Below are 24111 nucleotides of genomic sequence, written 5' to 3'. Positions count from 1 at the left end.
CTACAATTTTCATATTATTTCTGCTCTCACAATCTCTAGTTAGTTTGATATCGTTTCAAAATATCGTTTTCGATATCGGATGAAATCATCCAAAGCATTCATGTATACAAAAAATCGTGCAGCAATTCTCAAACACTTAACAAAGGCATACAGATTTCCGTTTATCAATCTGCCCAATCATACAAATCCCGCAACATGGGAAATCTTTTTCTGTGTTTCCAATCTTTTGCTTTCTCGTAGCATTAAAAATGATACGCTTGCTGAAACATTCCATTTGACGTAGATCAACAATTTACTTCGTAGCTTAGGAAACGCACCAGCTCTAAATCAGCCTCACGCTAGATCCCATTTTCAGAACACGAAATCAAACAAAAAACAATCCAACTCAAATTACTCCGACATTTTCATTGACTGCTGCCAGACCAAAGTTGGAAAAAGCCAAGAAAAAGAAGAAGATGAAGAATTCGGTGGAAAATGTCACGAGTGTGTGACATCTTCGCTAAACAGCCAACTTTACACATAGCACATTCGGTCCTCACCCCAAGCAACCCACCTGAGCAACCGAATAGGTAAGCTTTCAATCACAGCAGGCGACGCCTGAAATGGTTTGAACTGCCGCACGTTTTCATTTGCACTGGAAGCGCTCGGATGTGGGACATTTTCACGCGGGATCGCTTGGCTCACCTGCCAGCAGCAGAGCCTATTGCTTTTTCCTTCCTCATATTGCCAGGGAACCCGGGAAGCGATGGAACGCGTGAACGATTCAGAAGGGAGACAAACCAATTCGTTAAAGGGATGCTGTCAGGGTTGGATTGAAAGTGAGTGATATTTCAATTAGCTTTCCGTTCGGTAACTCTGCATGTAGCAAATATCAGATGAACATTTGATATGTTATCATTTCTATATTTTGAATTTTGCATATTTAAATATTTCTGTTAAAATGAATTCGTAAATCCCTTGATATCCGTTTTTCAATTAGGGCAACATACAAAATTGAACACATAAAGTTGCATTTCTATCGTTTTTTCGGTTGGGGAATTTTGATGAAGGCGATTTTTTTTGCAAACTGATATGAGAAGATTGCATGTTTCAAACTTTGTTAGAGGGCATACAGCAGCCTGGTTACTCAGGTGAACTGTCTATGCAAATGAGGTAACACCCTACGATGGAACAAGTCGAACCAAAACGTCGAGTGTTGGTTCGTTCAAGCGTAGCGCTATCCGAGCACAAAGAGGAATGTAAACAAACCACTAGCAAATTACAGTCACAGCAGCAGCAACAACAACGTACAGAAGGAAACACAATATCTAAAATTAACGGAAAGGATGGTTTTACCTCCAACCCGGCAATCCAACCGCCTGTGCTGGGTTTTGTTATGGTTATTTTATACCCATTCTTCAGTAGGGAAGAATTCTTTTGCGTATGTGTTTGTGTTTATGTGTGATTGAAATGAAAACATGATGGACTCAAAGTGGAAAAAGAGCAACTGCTGGTGGTCTAGGAACAAGGTATGCCAATGCACGACAAATGAAGCCTTATCAATGCAAAGTGAACGTGCTTTCCATATTTTTAGACTTATCGAGACATGGTGAGTCCCACCGGAAGAAACGAGAATTGCTGCATCATAACATACCCTGACAGCCCGGCGCACAACAGAGCAGAAGTGCCACTCCGAAGTTATTATATGCTGACACAGACTGTGTGCGTGTGTGTGTGTGAGATAGTATGTTCTCTGATCGGATGCCCGGCAGCTCCGCCAACATCCACCTCATCTAAGCAACCCTCGGCAGTTTCCCAGGAAAGTAGGTGAAATGAAAAATCATGACATACTGGATCGATGTGTTTGATTAAAAATTTCTGCTCAGCGCTCGTTAGTCGAATGTTTACGGCAGTTCAGCGCTAATCAAAGGTTTGTTTTTTGTTTTTGTTTTTTTGGCCTCGAGTCAAACGAGAAAATCAATTGGAAGTGGAAAAGTTAGTTATTTTTGAATCTGCCAGCTTGGAACGGTTTGAATGTTTTTGAAGTATTTCCTCGCAATATGTCTCTAATCTGAAACGGTAGTGTGTGTTCGAGTTCCCGCAAACTAGATAAAAAAAAACCCTACAATTCAAAACCAAATGATCCACATTCCCCACCGAAATACTAGAGCAGGAATACCAGCTATCCTCCATCATGGCAATAAATGGGACAAGCATAAACCTCAACCGCACGGAAGAATGCAACTGTCGCAGAAGAAAGACATTCGGTTCCATAGCCTCGCAATCATACAGTACTAGAATGGATCCAAAAATCCAACATTTAAGCCGTACAGTTTATCGTTGTTCGGTTCATTTCGTGACATAATTAATTAACGGCCAGAAAACATAGAAAGAGCACATAGTACATACAGAGTACTCCCATTGGTGGTCAACCACAGGCGGGCTAGCAATGGTGTGGTGGTGAGTGTATCACATTCATGAGCGCATTGTTGCTATAATACACTGTTATGATGTGTGTTGTGTAGCAATCGAGTCGAGTCGGGATGTAAAAGGATTGAGTTATCTTAATTCCAGTTCGGATAGTGATCAGTGGAATGTAGTGTACCGTACTGAAACTGCTAGATTTGCATTCATAAATTGTTAGCGAGCTATTAGATTATTCAAATCGGACTTTCGAACAGCAAATTTAAACGAATTTATGTTGCTGTCATAAATGAGCTTTCGGTAACACCGAAATAATCATTGATGATGTTCGCTGTGCGGGGGTAGTCGAACTGTTTCTACAATTACGGCTAAGCCTACTCAACAGTGCAACCATGCGCCTCCGCATCGAGATCCAATCAAAGTAGGCGCGGTCACATAGGAATACAGCTTTGGGTACAATCAAACCAAACGGGGCTCGCTTCGAATCTACGGTTTTATTCGAAGACAAATGTGTTTCCTTTTATTTTTATAGCCTGCTCGTCACATCATCGTTTGTCACATTTTTTTTTTTTCTCTTTTCCTTCTCCTCCCATTCCAGAGATATTTTTGTTTTGGGATGTAAAATCACGGATTAGTAGCTGTAAATTGATCAATATAACGGACTGAAACGAAACGGTCTATCGGATAGGCATTGGCAGTTTGGGTGCGAAGGACGCAAAAGTGTTTGATTGCCTGAAGCAGTGAATTTTATCAGATTTTTTCCGAACCCTCAGAAATACTTTTTTTTTTTCGACCGACGCTTTTCGCCTAGAACCGCAAGAAGCCATGATGGAGCACTTGAAACGTGCTGGAAGCCACACCAGCAGAATGCTGTTGCCAGAGTCAACCTCTCCGGAGAAGGAAATAATGATCGTGGTAGGGTTGCGGTGACTGACTGTGCGGTGGTGGAACACGATTTGATGGATTTGGTTCGGTGTGCGGTTATGGGTTCGAGGCGGAACGCTGAATTGTAATCTGCATGAAGATTTGTATTTCAGGATATCGAATTTGAAGCGTTTTGGAAAAACAGTCAATCAATATCGGATCGGAGTTGATTTTGTCGGGCTGCGGGCTCTGGAGTTGAGAACGTGTTTGGGGATTTTGCCATATTTTTTTCTCGTTAGTGGTGCTTTGTGGAACTCTTTTATTGCTTGTTGTAGGGCGATTGGATTTGTAAAATTTAATTCACAGACACGGGATAAAATTTTCACGGATGGATTGCAATATAAATAGATCAACTAAATACGATGTTTATATGAAGCCAATTGTGTAGGTAAGTGTATTAAAACACAATAAAAATAACTAACCAGCTCATGAAACATCAACTTCTCAGGAATCGAGAAAATTTGTTTCTGGACATTTTGATAATGACTGTTTCAAGTAACCACTAATAGTGCAAAAACAATAATACCTATTGAGATATCGAATAGTTATTTATTTAAGGTCAAAATTCGTGCTCGGATACTATATGACCAGGTGCTGACCAAGCTCGACGGGTATCCTCTGATGGAGGATGAAACCTATGTCAAGGCTGACTTCGGGCAAATCCCAGGTCAAAAATTTTACTTGGCAACGGCTCGGGGGGATGTTCCAGCCAAATTTAAATTTGTTTTTGCCGAAAAATTTGCATGAAAATTTATGATTTGGTAGGGCATTTGCAGTTGTGGCCAAAAAAACGAAAGTTCTAGTTACAAATAAGACAATGACATCGTAACTATACCCAAAAGAGTGTCTCCAAAAACGAATTTTGCCGTTTTATTCGATTCCACGACCATCCCGTAATGTTTTGGCCAGATTTGGCAAGCTGTCATTACAGCAAAGTCGTTCAAGAATGGTATGCAGAGAAAAGGGTCCAGTTTGTTCCTAAAAACGTGGTTAATCCACCTAGCAGTGAGATGATACCTTTTTTTTATCAATCCGCATGTGTTTTTGCATGGATATTCTTGGGTGTTTTAGTTCTCATGACATTATTTTAATTATCGTCGATTTAAACGGCGAACTGAGATTTTAATCACTCATTACTCTGTAATGTCGAAACTGCAAATCGTATCGAATTTCAATCTTAACGTGTGACAATCGTTTGAACATTCCATGAGATGTCGAAGTAAGTTCCACTTTAGAGTTTTTCGTCATTATTTATGGTACTTCCAGAGCCGGTATTCAGGAACTAGCATAACCCAAAATGATTCGAATGGCCATAAATTAATACGCCAAACAATTTACATCTTCTATATCGGTATGAATTATAAAAACTCATCATCTGTAATTCCAGAATCGGAAAAATTCACCAATTTTGTATGGGACCCTAAATCCTTGAATTTGAATTTTTGTTTTTGAAGTTCGATTTGGCCTTTTTGAGAAAATGATTGAGCTTTGAGAAACGATTCGATACTGGAACCAGAGTTCTAAAATCGCTGTAGCCGAAATCAGTTCAATTCACCTGAGGAGTGTTTAGACATCTTTAAGAAATTGTTGTGCGAATTAAAATTTGGGGGTACATTCCGAATCGAAAACTGATTACCGCTTAAACTGAAATAAATTTATTTCGTAATCGACTATCCAAATCAGCAAACCCGATAAGCCTGATTAATTCATCTGAAATGGACATTTCTATACTAATTACCCTGTATCTCCTAAACCAGAAATCGAATCTTAAGACCTCTCATTTGAATCATAGATGAATCTTAGATTTCATTTGAATCTTAGAGCGGTTCAGCCATCTACGAGAAAAATGAATTGCATAATTGTAATTTCGTTTCATATATCATCCTGTGGTTCCGCAATCAGAAGTCGGATCCAAACGTAATTCAGGAACCTTGTTTGGGAGTATACTACTTTTCATATGGATCTGAGTTTGCAGAAAACGGTTTAGCCATCTCCGAGAAAATTGAGTGAAATTATTTGTCAAACACGCATTTGCTGATCTCGACGAACTGAGTCGTATGGTATATGGAAGTTATGTTCTTCCAGCTTTTATTGCTGTAAGTAGTTTAAATCAATATAATTATGGAATTACTTTCAACTCGACAATGCTGATATCATCTGGTTTACATATGGCATATTCGAACGATTATGTTGCCAAAAACGAACCGTGCTAAAATCGATCCAAGGCAAATTATCATGAAAAAGGATGCTGTACAGAGTATTTTTGGTACTTAGAAACAATTGTATGTAACAGTATAAAAAATCGTGTTTTCCGTTGCTCCCAAGCATTTCTTTGTCATACAGCGCTCAAAATTCCTACTACTGGAATATGGGGAAAAGTCGTTTACACAAAAATTTCGATATCACCGTTAAAAATGAACGGATTTTAACAATCTATGGCTTGTTGGATAGCTATTACCGTGCGGAATCTAAGTCTGAAAACATATTCTGTTTTCAAGGTCAATTGTGACAGATACTGTCAAAAAACTAAAAAATTTTGACATAAAACTTCGTATAACTCAAAAAGTAAACATCCGATCTCAAAACCATTCAATAGCGTTTTGGGTGACGGGGAGCTTTCATTTGCGACTAGTTTGATCAAAATCGGTCCAGCCATCTCTGAGATCTCGACCTCTTAGTTGACAACACACATACAGACACACAAACGGACATTTGCTCAGTTCGTCGAGCTGAATCGATTGGTATATGTCATTCGGCCCTCCGGCCTCGGAAAAATTTTCTAAAGTTTGAGGGAATTCTATACCTATTTTTATATATATATATAAAAAAAGGTAAAACCTTAACCCACTTAACTGCCCCCAGTTCCGCCCTATTGAGAAATACTGGGCAATCATGAAGAGGAGACTCAAGGCAAAGGGAAAGGTTGTCAAAGACTTCAATCAGATGACGACCTTATGTTCACATTGACACTCACTGAAACGATAGAAGAAAATGCTCCGTCTGCGACCTTTTGTTCTGAATGCGAACTGTCACGAAACACGATGGCGAGACTGTTGGAGAGCTCTGATCGTTTGAAAATACGAAACGATGTGATTGAAACTGTTGAAACAAGTTGGCTCGATCGTTGTCCAGAATTTATTGAGCAATGTTAAGCGGAAAGTGCAGCAATTTAGGATACAGAGAAGAGGTTCAATTAGGTGATGTTATTGAAACATAATCATAATATCTGCTTTCAGACATCCTCAGGATGTCAAAATGATTTGAACACGAATTGAGAATGACCCCTAATTTAAAACCCACTATAAAAATTTATATCGAGCTTATTGGTTGACAAACACGACTTCACCACATCGTTCTGATTCGTGATAAGATCCAAGACAAAACCATCCGACATGAAAATTTATCACAAAACATAAACTATAATCAAAACGAATTCTGTCGCTTGCGGTTCAATTTCGAATAAATTAATAAACAATAAACTTCATGAATACTAATTACATGGCAATCAATAAGTACTTCAAACTAAAAGCTGATACACAAACAGTACCGTATTAATTTCATCCTCTTCCAACTAAATTGAATCTGCGGCTTTCCCCCTCCAGTTCCATACGCCAGGCAGCACAGCGGAATTAATTCATGCTAAATACCAAACTTCATAATTGAAAACAAGTCTGCCGCCTCTTGGAAACCGTGGTGGTGGAGCTCCAGCGGGGATTCCTCAAAAAGACAATCAACAAAATTATTCGCAAAACTGTACTAAATTTGCATAACGTCCCATAGGTTGGCGTTGGTCCACATTCCATTCCAGACGTAATGATCAAAGGCGATGATATTATTTCTAACGAGCTTCACCGTGTCCGGGCTGGACTAACTTACCCATCCCGTTCCATCCATCCATCCAACCATCCATCTATCGAGTATCGAGACAGATGTCCGGATATGCTTCCCACTGTAGCTCTCTGTACCTTTTGTCACTCTGCTAAAGCCAACCTCAAACTTCTCCTCTATATGTTTCCGAATAACAAGCCAAACTACTACTCGCCTATTTAAATATTAAATAGACTGGGACACCCCAAAGCCATTACAAGCACCCACAAAGCAAGCGAGAGAAAAAAAGAATAAAACAACAACAAAAATGTACAAGAGTACCGATGCATACCAGCAGGATCTAGATTCTCATCTCGGAACTAGCTATTATAGCTCCGGGCGGATGTCAAACCGGAACAAACGGAATGGAAAATAAATCAAAAGCAAAAACTTTCCCAGTAGGCTCTGTCCGTCGATTGGCAAAGGGTTGGCAAGGGCGACTGCAATGATCAGTGTTTCGCGACAATTTTCGCCACAGTCTAATTTTAACACGCATCACACATGCCAACATTCACGGCATGTCTGCATGCAACCCGAGAGATGGACTTCTGAATTGGAGAAACATCGAACGAAATTCGTTCTTGTTCTTGTTCTCGAATCGCAGCAGGCACTCAAATTCACCAGCCACGCAGGCGAATTTAGACGGCAGAATCGTGTTATTGCTACTGCTGTTATTGTTGGTGTTGTTGCGTTGGGCCAGTGACAAGACAAAGAAGACCAAGGCGAACGGATAGGAAGCAAAAACAAAAAAAAGCAAGACGATGCAAAACTTTTATATGCGCTCCACTCGGGTCCAATAACAATGAGAGCACTGGGAACGGAAAACTAGAGAAAACTCAAGAGGAAAACAGCAACCGTTGAATACGCACAGAAACTGACTAACACGCGACGCACACTGACAAGAATAGTAAAATGCTATTTTTGTGTAGGCCGGATACCGTGGGAAGGAGAGTTTTTGGACAAAGTTTCAGCTACTGCTGTCATATTTTCATCTCTACGGTATCACTGCCAGAACAAGCGCCTCCGAGTGAACCGCAACGGATAGTCACGCACGGCCAGTAGCATACCATTAGACACTAATGGACTGTGTTTGCTGTACAAGTTTGTTTCGTGACCAAGGTGGAACTGGTCCGGACTGGTGTCGAGCAGGACCAGCGGGGATAAACTTTATCAGTGGGAAACTATCACTCACCCACCGAGAATCTGGTTGTTTTCCCAAGGACATTACGCTCAGGTTGGGACGTCGAGAATAGTATACCGAGCCGGAGTACGGTGGCTTGTCTGGAGTTTTGGTATATATTTTTCGGCGAGAGGAAGGGAAGCGGCAAGGGTGCCCAGGTAAGCAATGGAACTATATTTGATATGAAAACTTTCGCTTGGATAATATTTTTTTTATGGAGCGGTGCATTTCGACTGGGTCCGAGGAATCCGAAACTAACTCGTTCACTCCGTCTGTTACATTTTTCGACTTTAAAGATGTTCTTCATTTCGAATAATGAATTTCAGAATTAGTTTGTTCAATTTTTTTTACGATTATTCACATTCAGTTAGCAGTCAGTATTTTGGGGAAAAAACATTTTTCTCGCTGGGCTTTGGCATGGTTAGATTCATTCACTGCGACTGTATACATCCCAAAAAGTTCTCTTCGGAGAGGTAATAATTCATAATGTTACAGTGAAAACTCCCGGATAGTTTTACAATCTAACGGAATTGTTTATATTTGTGAAAGACGTACCACTGAAAAGGAAGACAAGGTTTATCATAACAGTATGTAATAGTAGAGCCGCAAGTTCAAAGGAATTTCGATTGAGAGCTTCTATTGCGTTCCAGGATTTGGATAACCTAGTTTTTTTTAAATATAGTTTCTAAAATCTCCTCTAACTTAACTTAACTTCATGATTATTATTTTCGAATATCTAAATTCACTCCGAACGAAACTTCCAGAACAGTACTGGGATAGTATACACCCAAACCATTAAAACAAAAACGAGATTTGGCATGGTTCATGATTTCATGATCAAAAAATTATGGTACCGGTAATAGATTTTTATCCGTGATAGACATCAGTCGAAAATCTGATTTAAAAACAATGATCGATATAAATAAAAATGAAATGTATTAATGTTTCAATGAACAAGACTGTGTATTCAAAAAACGCTAAGTTTTGTCTTCAAAGTATATTGAATTATTAAGAACTGTAAAGTAACTTTCCTAATATGTGCATGAAAATTTATGTAAAATATGTCAATCTGTGTAACCATATTGATAAGTAGTTAAGTAAGTAGATAATCACATTGATATTTTCGGAACGGCACAGATAAAAATATTTACATCTATTTTCATGCACATATTTGGAAAAGGAAACAAGTACTGCTCAGGTCTTTACTTTTCAATATACTTTGTAATCAAAACTAAGCGTAAAGGAGAATAAAAATTTATATTAGTCTGTCATTGTATGAAAACATTCACAAAACTTCCTCATTCACTTTATATTTCCAAAGCTAGTTGGATTTTTTTCGAAATCTGTATACAACAAAGAACCATCCGTTTTGGAGAGGTAGGTAACATGTTTTCACATACATATTTTCAAATTATAAGGAGAAATTTGATTTCGAAACTAGTCTAAGCTTATGGAAATCGGCTCAGCCATGTTCGGTAAAATTGAGCAGTGAAAAAATTGCGTTCTGTCGGTTACGTCACTTGTACCATTATATCTCCGAAACCCGAATTGATAGCCATTTGAACTTCAAACCTGATCAATGGACAATAGTAGCTTTTAAAGGAGCTTATGTTTTTTAAAATTGACTAGGCCATCTCTGAGAAAATTGCGCGGAGTGATAAAATGCATTTTGTCGATAACGTCACTTATACCACTATATCTCCAATTGATCTTTGAGTAGCTTTTAAACAAACCTAAGAATGTTAGAATCGGTTCGGTCATCTCCGAGAAAATTGTGCGTAGGGAAAATCTCTGAAGCTCCGAACAAAAGTCGGTTTTCCAGCAATTTTATTACTTTTCTAAGGAGGAAGGCAAAAAAAAACATTTTCTTTCCTACTGTTCACCCAGTAAAGACATCTGAGATTTAGAGTATTCCTTTGTCTCTTGTGTAACTAGAATGAATGAGAATTCACGACAATGTTTAGAGATAGCGAGATCGTCATTACGTGAAAACATATGACACCGTGGAGGGATTTCTTAATTTGAAATAGGCATGTAAGAAGCGGAACAAATTCTCTATTCGCAGCACTTGCTTTGGAAATTTGAATTCATTCACGTTTGAGTTGATTTGTTTTATTGGATCTATAGCATTCCTTGGATTGTTCATACAATATACAAGCTATTTGCATAAAATATTTTCTCTATCACATCATTAAAGAATCCAATATCCGAATACAAATAATTATACAACAAAACACGTCTATAATATTAGGATGAGTGCAGTATCGTTCTATGCCCAGAAGATTTTGAATTTTTTTGTAATATTTTGATTTTTCTTAATTTTTTTATACAGGTTTTAACCTTAACGTCATTCGCTTGGTTGGTGATTGAACTCAGGCGGGCTGCGTAAAAGGCTTCGGCTTACTCATCATGCTATATACTATAATTTACTTTTTTTATTTATGACTTCTGGTCATTCAGTAAAGTTTACTATTTTCGGTTTTTTTTAACGATATCAAACTAACTAGAGATTATGAGAGAAGAAAGAATATGAAATTATAGAAACCGAAAAAGATTTGATGGGATTCCATCACACACAGCGATGAATTGAGCGCTTTGCAACCCGTAACTCAGGAGCTGGAATCCAGATCCAGACGTAAAGTAATGTTATTTCTCATTTGTAATTGGAGAATCATCTTCGAGAATACCCTTCGAAAGTCTGGCATTTTTTTCCTTGACCAAATCGAAGCGACGGAGTGAGTTTGGTTTTTACGATTTCTTATATCCGTAGTAATAAAAGTGAGTAAGATAAATAAGCAATTCTATTTGAATTCGTAGGTCGATTTATGTTATGTATTTTTTAATTAATTCAAATTTTGCATAAGCGTTCTTCGTAACCGAAAATGACAATTCGCATAATCATTTCCCAATTCAGATTCTATAGTACCAAGACATACATGCATGGTCCGATTAGTTTGGTGTCTTCGGCAATGTTTTAGGTTACAATTGGGACTATATGAAGTAAGTATACAATGTAAAAAAACGGTTGAAAAATAAAAATTGATCATATCACAAAAAATGTTTTTTATTGCTTAATATTTTGTAGTTGGTAATAATATAAGCGTATTATTACACTCTAAGTCAAGATGGAGATAGCATGGACAAAAATAGTTAAAGTTTTTTTAAATTGTTGCACATTTTTTTCTTTATTATTTTCTATCCAATTTTATGAGAGTATGCTAAATTTCGAATTGAATCTTTTCGTGATTTTTAAGTTTCATTTGTGAAATAACGAAAATAATTTAACAGTTTTCTACAGTGTATATTTTCTCCATATACCATTACCGAATACACCAAATCAATCGAACCAATCCGTTTTTGAGATGTATGTTTTCTAAAATTTCTAAAAAGCTTTGGCCATTCTCAAAAGTTAGTCTACTATCAATGCTGATGCTGCAAAAAGTAAAAAAAAATGGGCCAAAAAATTATGATTTCCAATGGAACCACTAATATTTTATGAGATAATTTCCAAATCAACTGAGTAAAATGTTTTCTGTTAGATTAAAAATATAGTCCATGTAGCCAACAAGCACGGACAGAAAGCTTGTACGCAAATTTATGACAATTTATGAGTCACTTTTAATCGAATACATGGTCATTTGTTATATAGCATTGATACTAAGTGTTAGTTAGAGCTACCTTAAATTTGTTTTACTGACAAATTGCTAATTTTCTTTACCAACACAAAATATGCCAATAAGCAGCGAAATGTTTCAAAAGATTCTCCTCGAACGTGTATTTCGTAAACCGTAAACGTAAACCGAAACAACATCCTCCTACCAGAACAGTGTGGTTTTAGAAAGGATTAATTCAATAACGCACCAGATAGTGAGAGTTGTGAACATCGTCAAACAAAACCGTCGACGTTGAAATAGCATTTGACAATATTTAGCTCGACGGGCTTATTGATCAAGTTTTTCTGACAAAAATCATTCACGATAGATCATTTTAAGTTTCACTCCAGGGACCGGCGCTTTTCGTATCTCAACCTACGTTCCCCAAGGTAGTCTTCTAGACCAGCTTCTGTACAGTATACTCTTTTCGATATTCCTCACCTTCCCTACTGTTGTTGGCTGTCACTGTTTTCGGATGATACAATCGTTCGCGAGATCGAAAATAAGCTCCAGAGATGTTTCCGTTTGATAAACGTACCTCGAAGAACGAAAAACCAAAATATGCAAATACATAGTAAGTATAAAGATTTGAAAAAAAATCCGTTTAAATCAGTAAAATGTTAGACATTTGTCAAACATCAATTCTTAAACCCAAAAAATGTAAATAATTATGAAAGCTGTAGAGGAAAAGCAGAATTACTAACAAAATCACATTTATGTTATGTACTAACAAATGAAACAAATGCTCTTTTTTCAAGAGTAGCAAAGGGAAAAATTACATTTTCATTACATTCAACTAATGAGTGCATAATTAAAATTCGGGTGGAAACGTTAGATAATATTTAAGATTAAATTGTTCATTATTTTCTTCAAAAGGTCCTGTTTTTTTTAAGCGAATACTTTACTATTGTGCAGCTTTACAAAATTCGTTCTGGACAAGAATGGGCAGAACTTAATCTTAAATATCTTTTGTTATATTCAACGCAGCAAAATATTTTTTCTGCATATCCCTGGAAATAGTATGAGTAATAGTAGTATGAGATAATCACAAAAAAAAACTCAAAATTCAAGTTTTCTGAGATGTTTGGTATGAACGAGCGTAGGGGAGATTCAGTGCCAAAATAAGGCGCGTAAAATTTCAACCGCAAACCGACGAATCGACACATAGAAGTAGGGATTATTTTCAATGATTGACCAGAGTGGGTTTACGACTCGTTTTGTTCGCTAGTAAAACAGCCACAAACTATGTTTGGCTATTAACCAAGAGTATTTTCAATTGACAAATATAAGGGAAAAACATTTATACATGTCGTTTAGGAAGATCAATTTAGTAATTCAATTTATAACCTAACTGATGCTCAATATGTATCATTTTATAAAAGAACTGAATAATACTCAAATAAGATCACTTTTACATGTAATTACAAGTGACATGTAAAATATTCTCTAAAAATATCTAGTTTATGAAGTGCATATTATATCAGTATTCAAGTGAATAATATTTTATAGTTTCTCATGAATTATAGATACTTTTTGTCCACGCTTGACGAGGGGATATCAATAGTTTATAATTCAAGAATTCCTAAAATCTAAGATGGCAGCTTTCGATTTGTGGATATTCTTTCAAATCGCTATACAATTTGTAGCTCGACACCGGGAAAAATTCGCACCGTCGGCACCGTGAAAAACTCGGCGAGGAATATCGGTGGCAGCCAAATGGATTTTATGCCGGATCCGGCATTCCAATACATGCACATGCCGGCAGCTCAGTCATCACCGATGAGGAAAAAACGTCACGGATCGTCCCTGGTGGTCCCGTCCCGGAATTTTGCGAATATACTTTTATAGTTACACCGATACAATTATGCAAGTAAAGCATTGAAATTTTGCAAAATTCACAAAATCCATCAACTACTACGTTTATCAATATTCGGAAGTGTGGAAAAAGCATGTCAGTTTTTTCGTATTCACGTCATTCAGTTATGCCTCTGACAGTTCTCACATCATCCAGTTATGTCTCACCTTTTATATCACTCCTTTTTGAAACCATACTTTTCAATTCGTATGAAATATGAGTGAAATTTCATGTCTATAAAAACGAAAAAGGTTAATTTAGATTTCATTTGTGATGAAAAGCTAATATTCCCTTATGCGAGAGTTAACCTTTCTATACAAGAACTAAAATATTAAATGTTTTTAATTGAACATTCAGCAAATAATGTAATTATCCCAAAATGATCATAGCCTAAACTGATCCAGCCCGACCGACAGAAAGCATATTTGCAACAGTCTGCCAAACATGATAAAGTTAAACTCCCAGCGGCTGTTATGAAATAATCGCTTTATTGGAATAGTTTCGGAAAATTTCGAAACCCCGAGTGCGTACACAATCAACCCATCGTGAGACATTATCGAATCCAGTTCCGACTTTCATCCCGTTGCCGCCCCTCGTCTATTTTCAACAACTATGTATGTAAGTTGTTAACAGTTCACCGATAATCTACTTGTCGAGCTGCTTCTTATCACAACCCAACACGAGCCACCCTCCGTGGACCATTCCAGACCACTCTACAACTAAACGACAGGACTCCGTATTTCAGATCCCATTCAATGAGCTCTAGTCATCGAACCTTCGGTTTGGTCAACTATCATCATCCCGTTTCGGAGCACTGTGAAAAAAATACTAAATTATTCATACCACTGCGTACCATTCGCCAGCCAAAGTAACCCCAGTGTACGGTGTTTCTTGTCTTTCGTCCGAAATTCCCACGGCTTGCTGCGCTACACTCGGTCTTCTCCTAAGGTCGATTGCTCTGTCCGCCGATTGCCGACTGTTGCGGGCCAGAGTTTGTTCGGCGTACATGGGATTTGGCGCGCACTAGTGATCAGGGGAAATCGGAAAGGATTGAGAAAGGTTGACGGCGAGGATGCCACAGCACAGAGAGATGGAAAAGAGCAGGACATCTTTCTCGAAATTGCCACTTTTGCCTCTCCAGAGATGAGTCTGCTGGTGTTTTCGAAATAACTGCATTTTCTATTGCTTCGGCACGGATGAGAACAATGAACCGAGGGAAAATTGCTCCCAGCATAGCATTTTCCTTCTTGTTTCCATTGTGACTCAAAAGAATGTCATGCAAACACGCACACACGGACACGGGAGATGAAAGGTAATCGACACAATTTTTGTGTGTTGTTCTTCTTCTTGTTGGCAAAGTTCATCCGATGCTGTTGCTGGTGCATGGCCATCATCGGACACATTTCTCTGTGGCCCTTGCTGCTAGTCCGGTCCGAGCATTTGAGATGAAAATCAATTTTCGAAACTGCTGGATCTCTCGCCTCTCACAATATTGATTTTATGAGCATCAAAAATTCATCACACACAGAGGCTGCTTTTCCCCGAGTCAGTCAGCCAGCCAGTCAACATACACGGGAAATTTTGCGCTTTTCACATTTCCCTTCATCGCTGCGAATGTCTAACCAAACCCAGTCGGGCGATCGGGCAAATCTCGGCTAAATTCATACACTTTTCTTTGGTTCACTAAGATTCCGACGGTTGAGCGAAGCAAAATAGAAAAAAAATACGAAAAATTACATCAGCGCTCAAATAGCTCCAGCCGTTTTTCCTCTTCATCAAGCAAGAGGAAGAAGAAGAAGAAGAAACAAAAAAAGTATCCTCGCTCCGGGTGCCAAATGGGCATGAAGGAAAATGCTAATTCTCACTTTTTTGGGGATTTTTTTTTTCGCTTTACTTTATGCTAATCTCTCGGATTCGTCTAAACCATGCTCTAAATTTTCTTCTACTTCTTATTTGCTTCTGCGAAGCCACACAACACTGTCACGAAATAAATCTGTTAAACGAAGAGCACCTTTCAACCTTGCCGCACGTTCACCGCGAGACCAACTGACACTGACTGACTGACCGCCGAGCGCGGAGAAGTATTTCCCACCGTCACAACTGTCGGGGTCGGAAAAACTGCTTTTCCGATTTTCACATTTTCTCCGCTGCTCTCGACCGATTGAGAGACAAGATTTTCTGCACACAGACACACAGACACTCACCAGACCGTACCACGCACGTTTGCTCATTCACTTGCTTGCTTGGACTGACTCGGTGCGGTCTTACGTTCGCTGATTTCGCACTGCTGCTGCAGGAATATTCGGGATCGAATCAGCGCTCCAACACGGTAGCTACTCGGTATCGTTTTGGCTTTCGCTAGAATCGACCGTTGAAAATGAACTGAACTGGTCGCTGCGACTCAACGGGACACCAACTGCTTCATTCGCTCGCTCACCGACTCGTTCGGGCCCCATTAATGTACAGGTTAGCGACAGGGAAAAACCGACGAAAAACCGAAACATGCTCTACCGTAACCTGAACGATGGGAACTCTTCTATTTTGTTGCGTTAGCTCTCACAGCACCGCTCACCGTTCGATTGCCAGACATTAGACTGACGATGGACTTGGACACGGACTACTTGACGGTTTTGGGGGTTGAAGATGATAAGCAAGCAAACAAGCTAGCAAGCATCGAAGCAAGTAAACAAGAGAACGACCCTTCGCTCAGGTTGCCGAAAACTTCGCGCTCGAGTGAACACAGTGGAAGTATCCTCGCCTGCTGTGTGCTGCAGCTGGGGTGGTTGCACTTCAACGGTAGGCCTGCTGTAGGGGTTCTCGAAACAACATGCTCGCACAGAATTACAATTATTGAGTGTATGAAGTACTTGTAGGAAGAAGTGTCGAAGTTAAGTCTTTTTGTAATGGTATGTCCTACTAATTAACATATTTTGTTTCACTGGATGAGAATAGTATAAATTATTATTATTATTGTTTTTTGCCTTTCTCTATAGGTATTAGAATTGCTGGAAAAACCGACTTTCGAACGAAGCCTCGGAGACCCATAGTGTTATATACCATTCGACTCAGTTCGACGAGATCGGAAAATGTCTGTGTTGTGTGTGTGTGTGTGTGTGTGTGTGTGTGTGTGTGTGTGTGTGTGTGTGTGTGTGTGTGTGTGTGTGTGTGTGTGTGTGCGTGTGTGTGTGCATTTTTCGAAGATATTTGAACGCGCTCAATTTTCTCAGAGAAGGCTGCACCGATTTTAACAAACTTGAGCTCGTTTAAAAGCTACTGTCGGGCCATTGATCAAGTTCAAAGATCAAATGGCTGTGACTTTTGGTCCCAGAGATATGATGGTATAAGTGACATAACCGAAAAAAACACGTTGATTTCTACCGCTCTTATACATATAAGGGTGAAAATATTTTGAGATCACCTCTAATTTCGTAAAGCGCTAGTGCTCAAAAGTTTAAGCACATCGAAAAATATCCTCATGCAAAATTTGAGCTAAATCGGACATGCTTAAGGGGTGCTGCCCGGCGGTTAAGGTTTGAAAATTTTCGATCTTGAAAAAGCACCATAGGGGGGAGTACATGAAATTTCCGGCGTTTTTATGCATGGCGCCAAGCCTCCTATGCCGAACAAGAAAATGACAGTTTTTGCAATGAGTGAGCGGAAACATATATTGAAGAAGCCAAACGAATGAAAAACTAACAGAAAAGATGAATTTTTGGAAAAAGATACGCTCAGAGACAGGACTCGAACCTGCGTTCTTATGCATTCCGTGCATACGCGCTACCATTTCGCCACTCTGAGTCTTGATTTAGTCACTCTAAAACGCCAAACAGACACAATAGCGCGTACATCGAACATCGACAGTAAATGGTTTATTGTAGGCATTGAATTGAACATTCGACAGTAAATGGTTTATTGTAGGCTTCACCAGAGTCCAGTGGTGGTGATATTGGGGTCAGTGTTGCGTTCCGAAAACGATTGGTGAACGCAGTGGGTATTGCTGAATCAGCCGACAAGGACTCGAGAAATTTACCGAGATGGTTGGCAATTTGTAGTGGATCGGAAGTAAGTGACCCATTCATCTCTAAAGAGAATCCCTTTCGGCGTCGCTTGCCATTCAATGCGTTGACTCTTCTCCACAGCTCAGCTGTTGAGGAGTCTGAAGAAATGCCTCCTAAAAAGCTTTCTCAACTTTGGACCTTAGCATTTGCTATGGTTTTCCTGGCGATGTTCCTGAGTCGCCGAAATTCCTTGGCTCTGGCCTCTCTTACGGGGCCTGGTGCGCGGAATGTGGCTACGAGCCGCTAGAAAAATGGTGTTTTCCAACATATCCGGGAAGAGATCAGCGCTAGATCTGATCAGGTTTTCGATAGCTGTCTCGTAGCCTTTCCAGTCGGCTCTATAATAAACCCAGTTACGTTGGCGCATGGTCTGGGGAGGACGCTTATCGTGGGAGATAATGATTGGCAGATGATCGCTATTGCTAAGATCATTCCATGTGGACCAACCACATGCCCTGACAAGGGATTGGGAGGCGATGGTGAGGTCAATTGATGATTTGTAGCTGCCCCTGAAAAATGTGGGACTACCGTCGTTAAGAATAACGGCGTTGCAATTCTCAATTGCCTCGAGGATTTCTACTCTTCGGCGGTTGTTCTTTTGGGAGCCCCATGCAGTGTTGTGTGCATTGAAATCGCCTAGAACCAGGAAGGGTGAGAGGAGTTGTTTGAGAAGATCTTGCAACTTTCTGCCTACATCCCTTTCAACGTTGGGGGCGTAAACTGACACTACAGTGCACGTGATCGGAAGTTCAATTGTGCTGGCTATCGCAACCAGTTCGGTATCAATGTGGAAGTGTAAGTAAAACCAAGAAGACGGGTCGATATTGCGACAGAGGCGACTCTCTTGCAAGGCAATTACTACGGGATTCAATAGAGATATCAGGCGTTGAAGGTCCGCCAAAGAATTCCGGAGTCCATTGACATTCCATTGGATAGCAAGGCTGTTCGATTCTGTTGAGTTTGTGGACGCAGAAGATGTCAAGGTTCAATATTTTGAATAAAACTACCTAAATTGGGTTTGGCGGGGATTCTAATTGAGCAGATGAGTTATGATTTATTTAGTATTTCTCAATTATTGTTCTAACTTCTATGATTCTACAATTTTACACAAGTGGGACGTTCTCCTGATTATTTAGACACTGAAAGACCGAAATCAGCATTTTGACGAAAAGATTAGTTGATTTTCTGATTTTAATTAGTTATTTTTTGAAACAACTAAAAAAATCTTACTTTTGCTAATTTAGATTTTCTAATTCTAGTTCCCTTAATAATAATAAAATATTTGTTGAAATGGCTATTTTTTTAGTTGAATTCACCCATTAAACGTGCTGTCATTTCTTAGCTAAGGCACTCTTCATTTCCATTCAACTAATTTTTTTAGCTGAATTAGAGAAATAAAACGTTGTTTTCAACCAACATAAATGGATGAATTGGCTTCTGCAATTTGCAGCTATATGACGCTCTGTCACCGAAAAAACGTTAACACCGTATTAACTATTAGCCACTAGATGGTTCACTACAACCGAAAAAAATTACAATCGCGGTAGTCTTTTTTATATTACGGTGTTGTATTGGTGAAAAATACATAAGCGTTACATAAACTTCTTTTTAAGAATGTTTCTTCTAAATCGCTGTTTTCTTCATTCGACTTCGCGAAATCGACTGTCTCACTGAAAACTTTGAGCACTCGGAAAACAAAAACCGAATACAAGTAGTACACCGGACAGCGTAGCCCGGAAGGTTGGAAAATACAAAAAACTTCATTTGAAATATACAATTAGAGTGCAACATTCGAAACTCACTTCACTATTCCACGTAAAAACATTATAACGCACAATCGCTTCAAATGCGCACAATTTTTGAATAAATAAATTTCCACTAACGGTTTTCGGCATTTTAACCGATATTTAGAAATTTAAAATGGATATATCGTAACACATGCGAAAAACATCAAAACAATTTGCAAGCTGTTTCAATAAGACTGTCCTTTTAAGATTTTTAATAGATTTCATTTTTGTTTTCTTTGTGCTGTCCTTCAACAATGATGACAGATAAATAGAGACAAATTTTCTGGTTTCAGTCACATTATTAGTTGTTAACACTCCTAATACCAAGCCTAAAAAAGTTACGCGGAACACTAAGCCTCAAAAAAAGTTGGAACGGTAACTTTGCGCTTTCATAGCTCAGTTGTTACTTGACCAATTTCGATAAATTTTTCACCCTCGAATTTTGTGAAGTCTGTAGATTATTTTAAGTATATCATTATTGACGATCGTTTAGGACAAACTAATGAAAATCTGATTTTTCCCTTTCCAAGTTTTTTTTTTCAAGCTCAAAATATGCCCTATCTGCATTCATGCGGCACCTGCATCGCGAATAGGATATTGAGAACTCTAGTCATAACTTTGTTACTAGTCAACCGATTTACGAAATTAGTTCACCATTGGAAAGGTACAACTTCCAGAAATAAAATGCACTGTAACAAACCGAAAAATAGGGTTGCCTACCCAAAGTAATAATGAAAACTGTAGATAGATGACCTCAGAAAAGGTGAGACTTTTTACAATTATCGTAAGTATCTCGAAATTCAAAGCGATAACCGATATATTTTTACACATCATACGATTGCTAGTGATACTAGCTACAATTTTCGCCCAACTGCCATTCTTGCACTATCAAAAGAAAACCTTAAAAAATCGATAAATCTATAAATATATATGATTTTTTCATTTTTCTCACATGTTTGTATATAACTCAAAAATTAAAGCGATGACATGTACATTTTTCTGCTCGAAAATATTGGAATCATTACCAGAAACAATGTATTGATGAACAAAATTATATATCCGCTCAAAGAATCTAAAGAAATTTGGTACAAATACATTTTGATTGGGAAAATTTTGCCAAACAAAATCAAAACAAAACTTTTAAATTTTATGGCGTATATGTTTTTATTATTTTAGTTGGAAATTTATTATGAACAAAATTTACAAGAAATCTGAAACTTGGATTTCATTCACAATCTTAAAAATTTCGGTAAATGTACTCTAAAAATAATAATATTTTTGTATTAGATAAAAGATTTGAACAATTTTTGTGCACAACCCAAACGCAATGGATAACTACTCAAGTTCTGATTTTGATTTAGGTTTGCCATAGAATCTCAAAAAATAGGTAGAAGATCGGAAATTTTAAAATTTCCGAGTTATATTGCATTGCACAGTGGTTCCCAAACTATTTTGGGTCATGGATCCCTTTACTAAAATTAACTTAAGTCTCAGACCCTCATCAACAAATTCCTTTGAAAATTCAGTTGTACCTTTCCAATGGTGAACAAATTTCGAAAATCGGTTGACTAACGACAAAGTTATGACTCGGTAAAGCTAAAGTGTTCAATATTTTCTATGCAACAATTATGCCAAAGGAAAGAAAATAGGAAAGCAGATAGGGCATATTTTGCGTGTGAAAAAAAACTGTTTTTGAATTAATCTACGAGCTTCACGAAATTCGAGGGTGTAAAATTTATTGAGATTCGTTGAAAAACAGCTGAGCTATGACAGCTCGAAGTTTCAACTTTTTTTCAGGCTTGGTATTTGGAGTGTTAATAAGAATTTAGTGTTGGATTGAAATATTGCTGATTTGTGTCCAGAATATTCGCCAACTAAACACATTCTCTAAAAATAAGAGTTTTTTCCAGCAAAGTGAATTCTCAATTTTAACTAATTTAATAGTTATTTTGGAAATTTTGTTGCTAAAATCAACTAATTCAAAAACAGTAATACGTATTGTGCCAGTACTTCATATACTTGTTTCCCTAATTTCTGTACTTGCTTTTGTACTTTATGCACTTGTTCCTGTACCTTCTTTTTTCTGAACTTAGCTTCTGTACTTGTTCCTTTTATTTCTGTACCTGTAGCTGTCATGGTTAATTTTACACAACTCATAACTTGAAATTATTTCGAATACTCTTAAGTTAGAATAATCGAACGACCCTAATGATTGCTCGCGATCAGTGAAGTAGAATAGTAGAATGTTCCGTAAAAATGAATCATCTGACAATTGTTTTCGATTCGATATCCCCCATTTTTCCCCAAATCAGACACACACGTACACTTCGCACTTTAAAGCTGTTTTTTCCTGCTCTTAAAAGTCCCAAATGATTCAAGCGAAATACAACCAAAATCCGTTTGACGGTTTATGAGCAAGAGAGTGTAAAACATGTCGATGAGTTCCCAAATCTCGGTTCAATCGATGTAATTTAAAAACAGGAGGCAAACGGGATGGTTCGAGTACATTGGACGAAACTGCTCATAGCCACTCAAATACAAATAATTTAATATTTCGAAGTCCTTTGGGTTGATATAATTCGAATTGCGTATGGGCCAGTTGAAAACGTTTGGACTCAAATAAATAACCGAACTTTCAATTCGAAGCAATTGACGAAGTTTTTAGGTCGTTTCGAGAAAAAATTACACAAAATCTCGTCCAATAAATCCTTCAAAGGCATAGCATGGGAAATGCTTATGAAAAATTTAAGCCGAAAAAATTTCCTTCTAATTCGAATGGAATTGTTCCAAAAAGTAGAGAGCCGAACAGTTTTGGTGTTTAAGTTAACGGTCGTAATTTGAAGTGGCAGTAAACCTCAATCCTGTTGTCTCAGTGCATTGTGACAGCAATAATTATATCTATCAAGAAGATAAGATTCACATTTCAGGAGTTTTAGTAAAACAACAAATCATAAAATCAATTCTTATAGTCGTTTTATAATTTGACTTCACGGCATTGAACCCAAATTTATATATCGGAAAATGGAAACCTGTATGCTGTTCATCTGGTGCCCTAACTTAATTGAACATGTGATTCGAAATAAAGAAACACGTGAATCAAGTAGGCTCAGTGAAATTATTGCACAAATCAGCTCGTTTGGCGCCAAACGGTTTTATTAATAATCTAGTATTCATATTTTGCTCTCCAGCGGGCAGCAACCCGATCGGAGATCTAGCATTTATTGAGTGGAAAATTTCCATTTCTAAACGAACCAATTTTCTAGATTTTCTCTACTTTCCCGAATAATTTTCCTTATGTACTATAGCCTAAAACTACCGCATAAACGTCACCTTTCGAACAAAAAAAAATCATTTTGAGATCGGCCCACGCATACCAGAGAACATTAGCAACACACATTTTTTTCGATATTATTTTATATATGTCATATCTAAAAAGTCGTTGTGATTTCCGCTCGGGAATTTTTATCCGCGTTTTTTTAGCGTATCTTCCCACAGTGGCATATCTGAGATAATTTGAGCCTAGGGCAAAATATGACAGGCCGTGCCTCATCGTTTGGGGACAACGGTTTAACGGCAACTCATAACTCAACTTCATCACCGAAAGTCAAGAGAAATGGTCCCACTGATTGTTTTGCCACCCCGGTGTATTGATATCAATCCCCAAAACTATTTCCTAAGCAACTCTCATTTGACAATCAGCAGAAAACATTATGATATCGGTGTGCAATTCGCCAAGGTCATCATCATAACACAACGCAACTTTTTCCGAAAAGCCGAAAAGAGACGTGAACGAATTTGGTTCATCTCACCCTTGCTGTAATAATTCAAAGTACATACTGGGTTTGAGACAAACCTAGACGACAACCGTACAGGCATCCATCTATCCCGTATCATCTGTTCTTCCCCACAATTTCCGAAGCGCGTAAAACTAACTTTACGTTCATTCTTGTAGCGAGAGAAGCATGAGTGCAACATATGACTACATATTTCGATTCCTTAGCTGAGTGTATTGACGATTCCCACTTGCTTGCACGGAATAACATTCGTTACAGGTGTCAGTTGGCCGTTACGACTCCCATTAGACGGGGGAATCGTCGTCATCGTCTATTTTGCGGACCCTCCCATATCAGCAAAGCATAAAACCATAACCATCGACACGGTCGTTTCGGTTGAGTGCCCGATCCTCTTTTGCCACCAACTATAAGAGATGTGCTCATCGCAACCGGCCGAGTTTTTCAGACAGACAAATTTTCACTCCGTTTGCTATTGATTCAATTTGCTTTTTGCTTTTGGACGAGGAAGAATTCCCAGTCATATTTTAGGCAGCCCATCGTTCGAGATAATCATAACCAACAAAATTCTAGAATTTATTAAACAACCCTAC

General features: G+C 38.2%; 1 protein-coding gene across 1 annotated transcript in view; it reads right to left on the bottom strand.

The window, feature by feature from the left end:
* The window catches only part of LOC131438278 (uncharacterized), a 131343-nt gene extending 116590 nt beyond the window's left edge, over positions 1–14753 (bottom strand). Inside the window, exon 1 of the mRNA XM_058608161.1 lies at positions 14726–14753. Within this exon, the coding sequence (XP_058464144.1) occupies positions 14726–14738 (13 nt within the window). The 5' untranslated portion in view covers positions 14739–14753. The remainder of the gene's footprint in view (positions 1–14725) is intronic.
* Positions 14754–24111: the final 9358 nt, after the last annotated feature.

Source organism: Malaya genurostris, chromosome 3 (assembly GCF_030247185.1).
Source record: "Malaya genurostris strain Urasoe2022 chromosome 3, Malgen_1.1, whole genome shotgun sequence".
NCBI classification, from domain to species: Eukaryota; Metazoa; Arthropoda; class Insecta; order Diptera; family Culicidae; genus Malaya; species Malaya genurostris.
The sequence above is the reverse complement of the archived record's forward strand: the minus strand, read 5'-3'. Positions and strand labels throughout refer to the sequence as shown.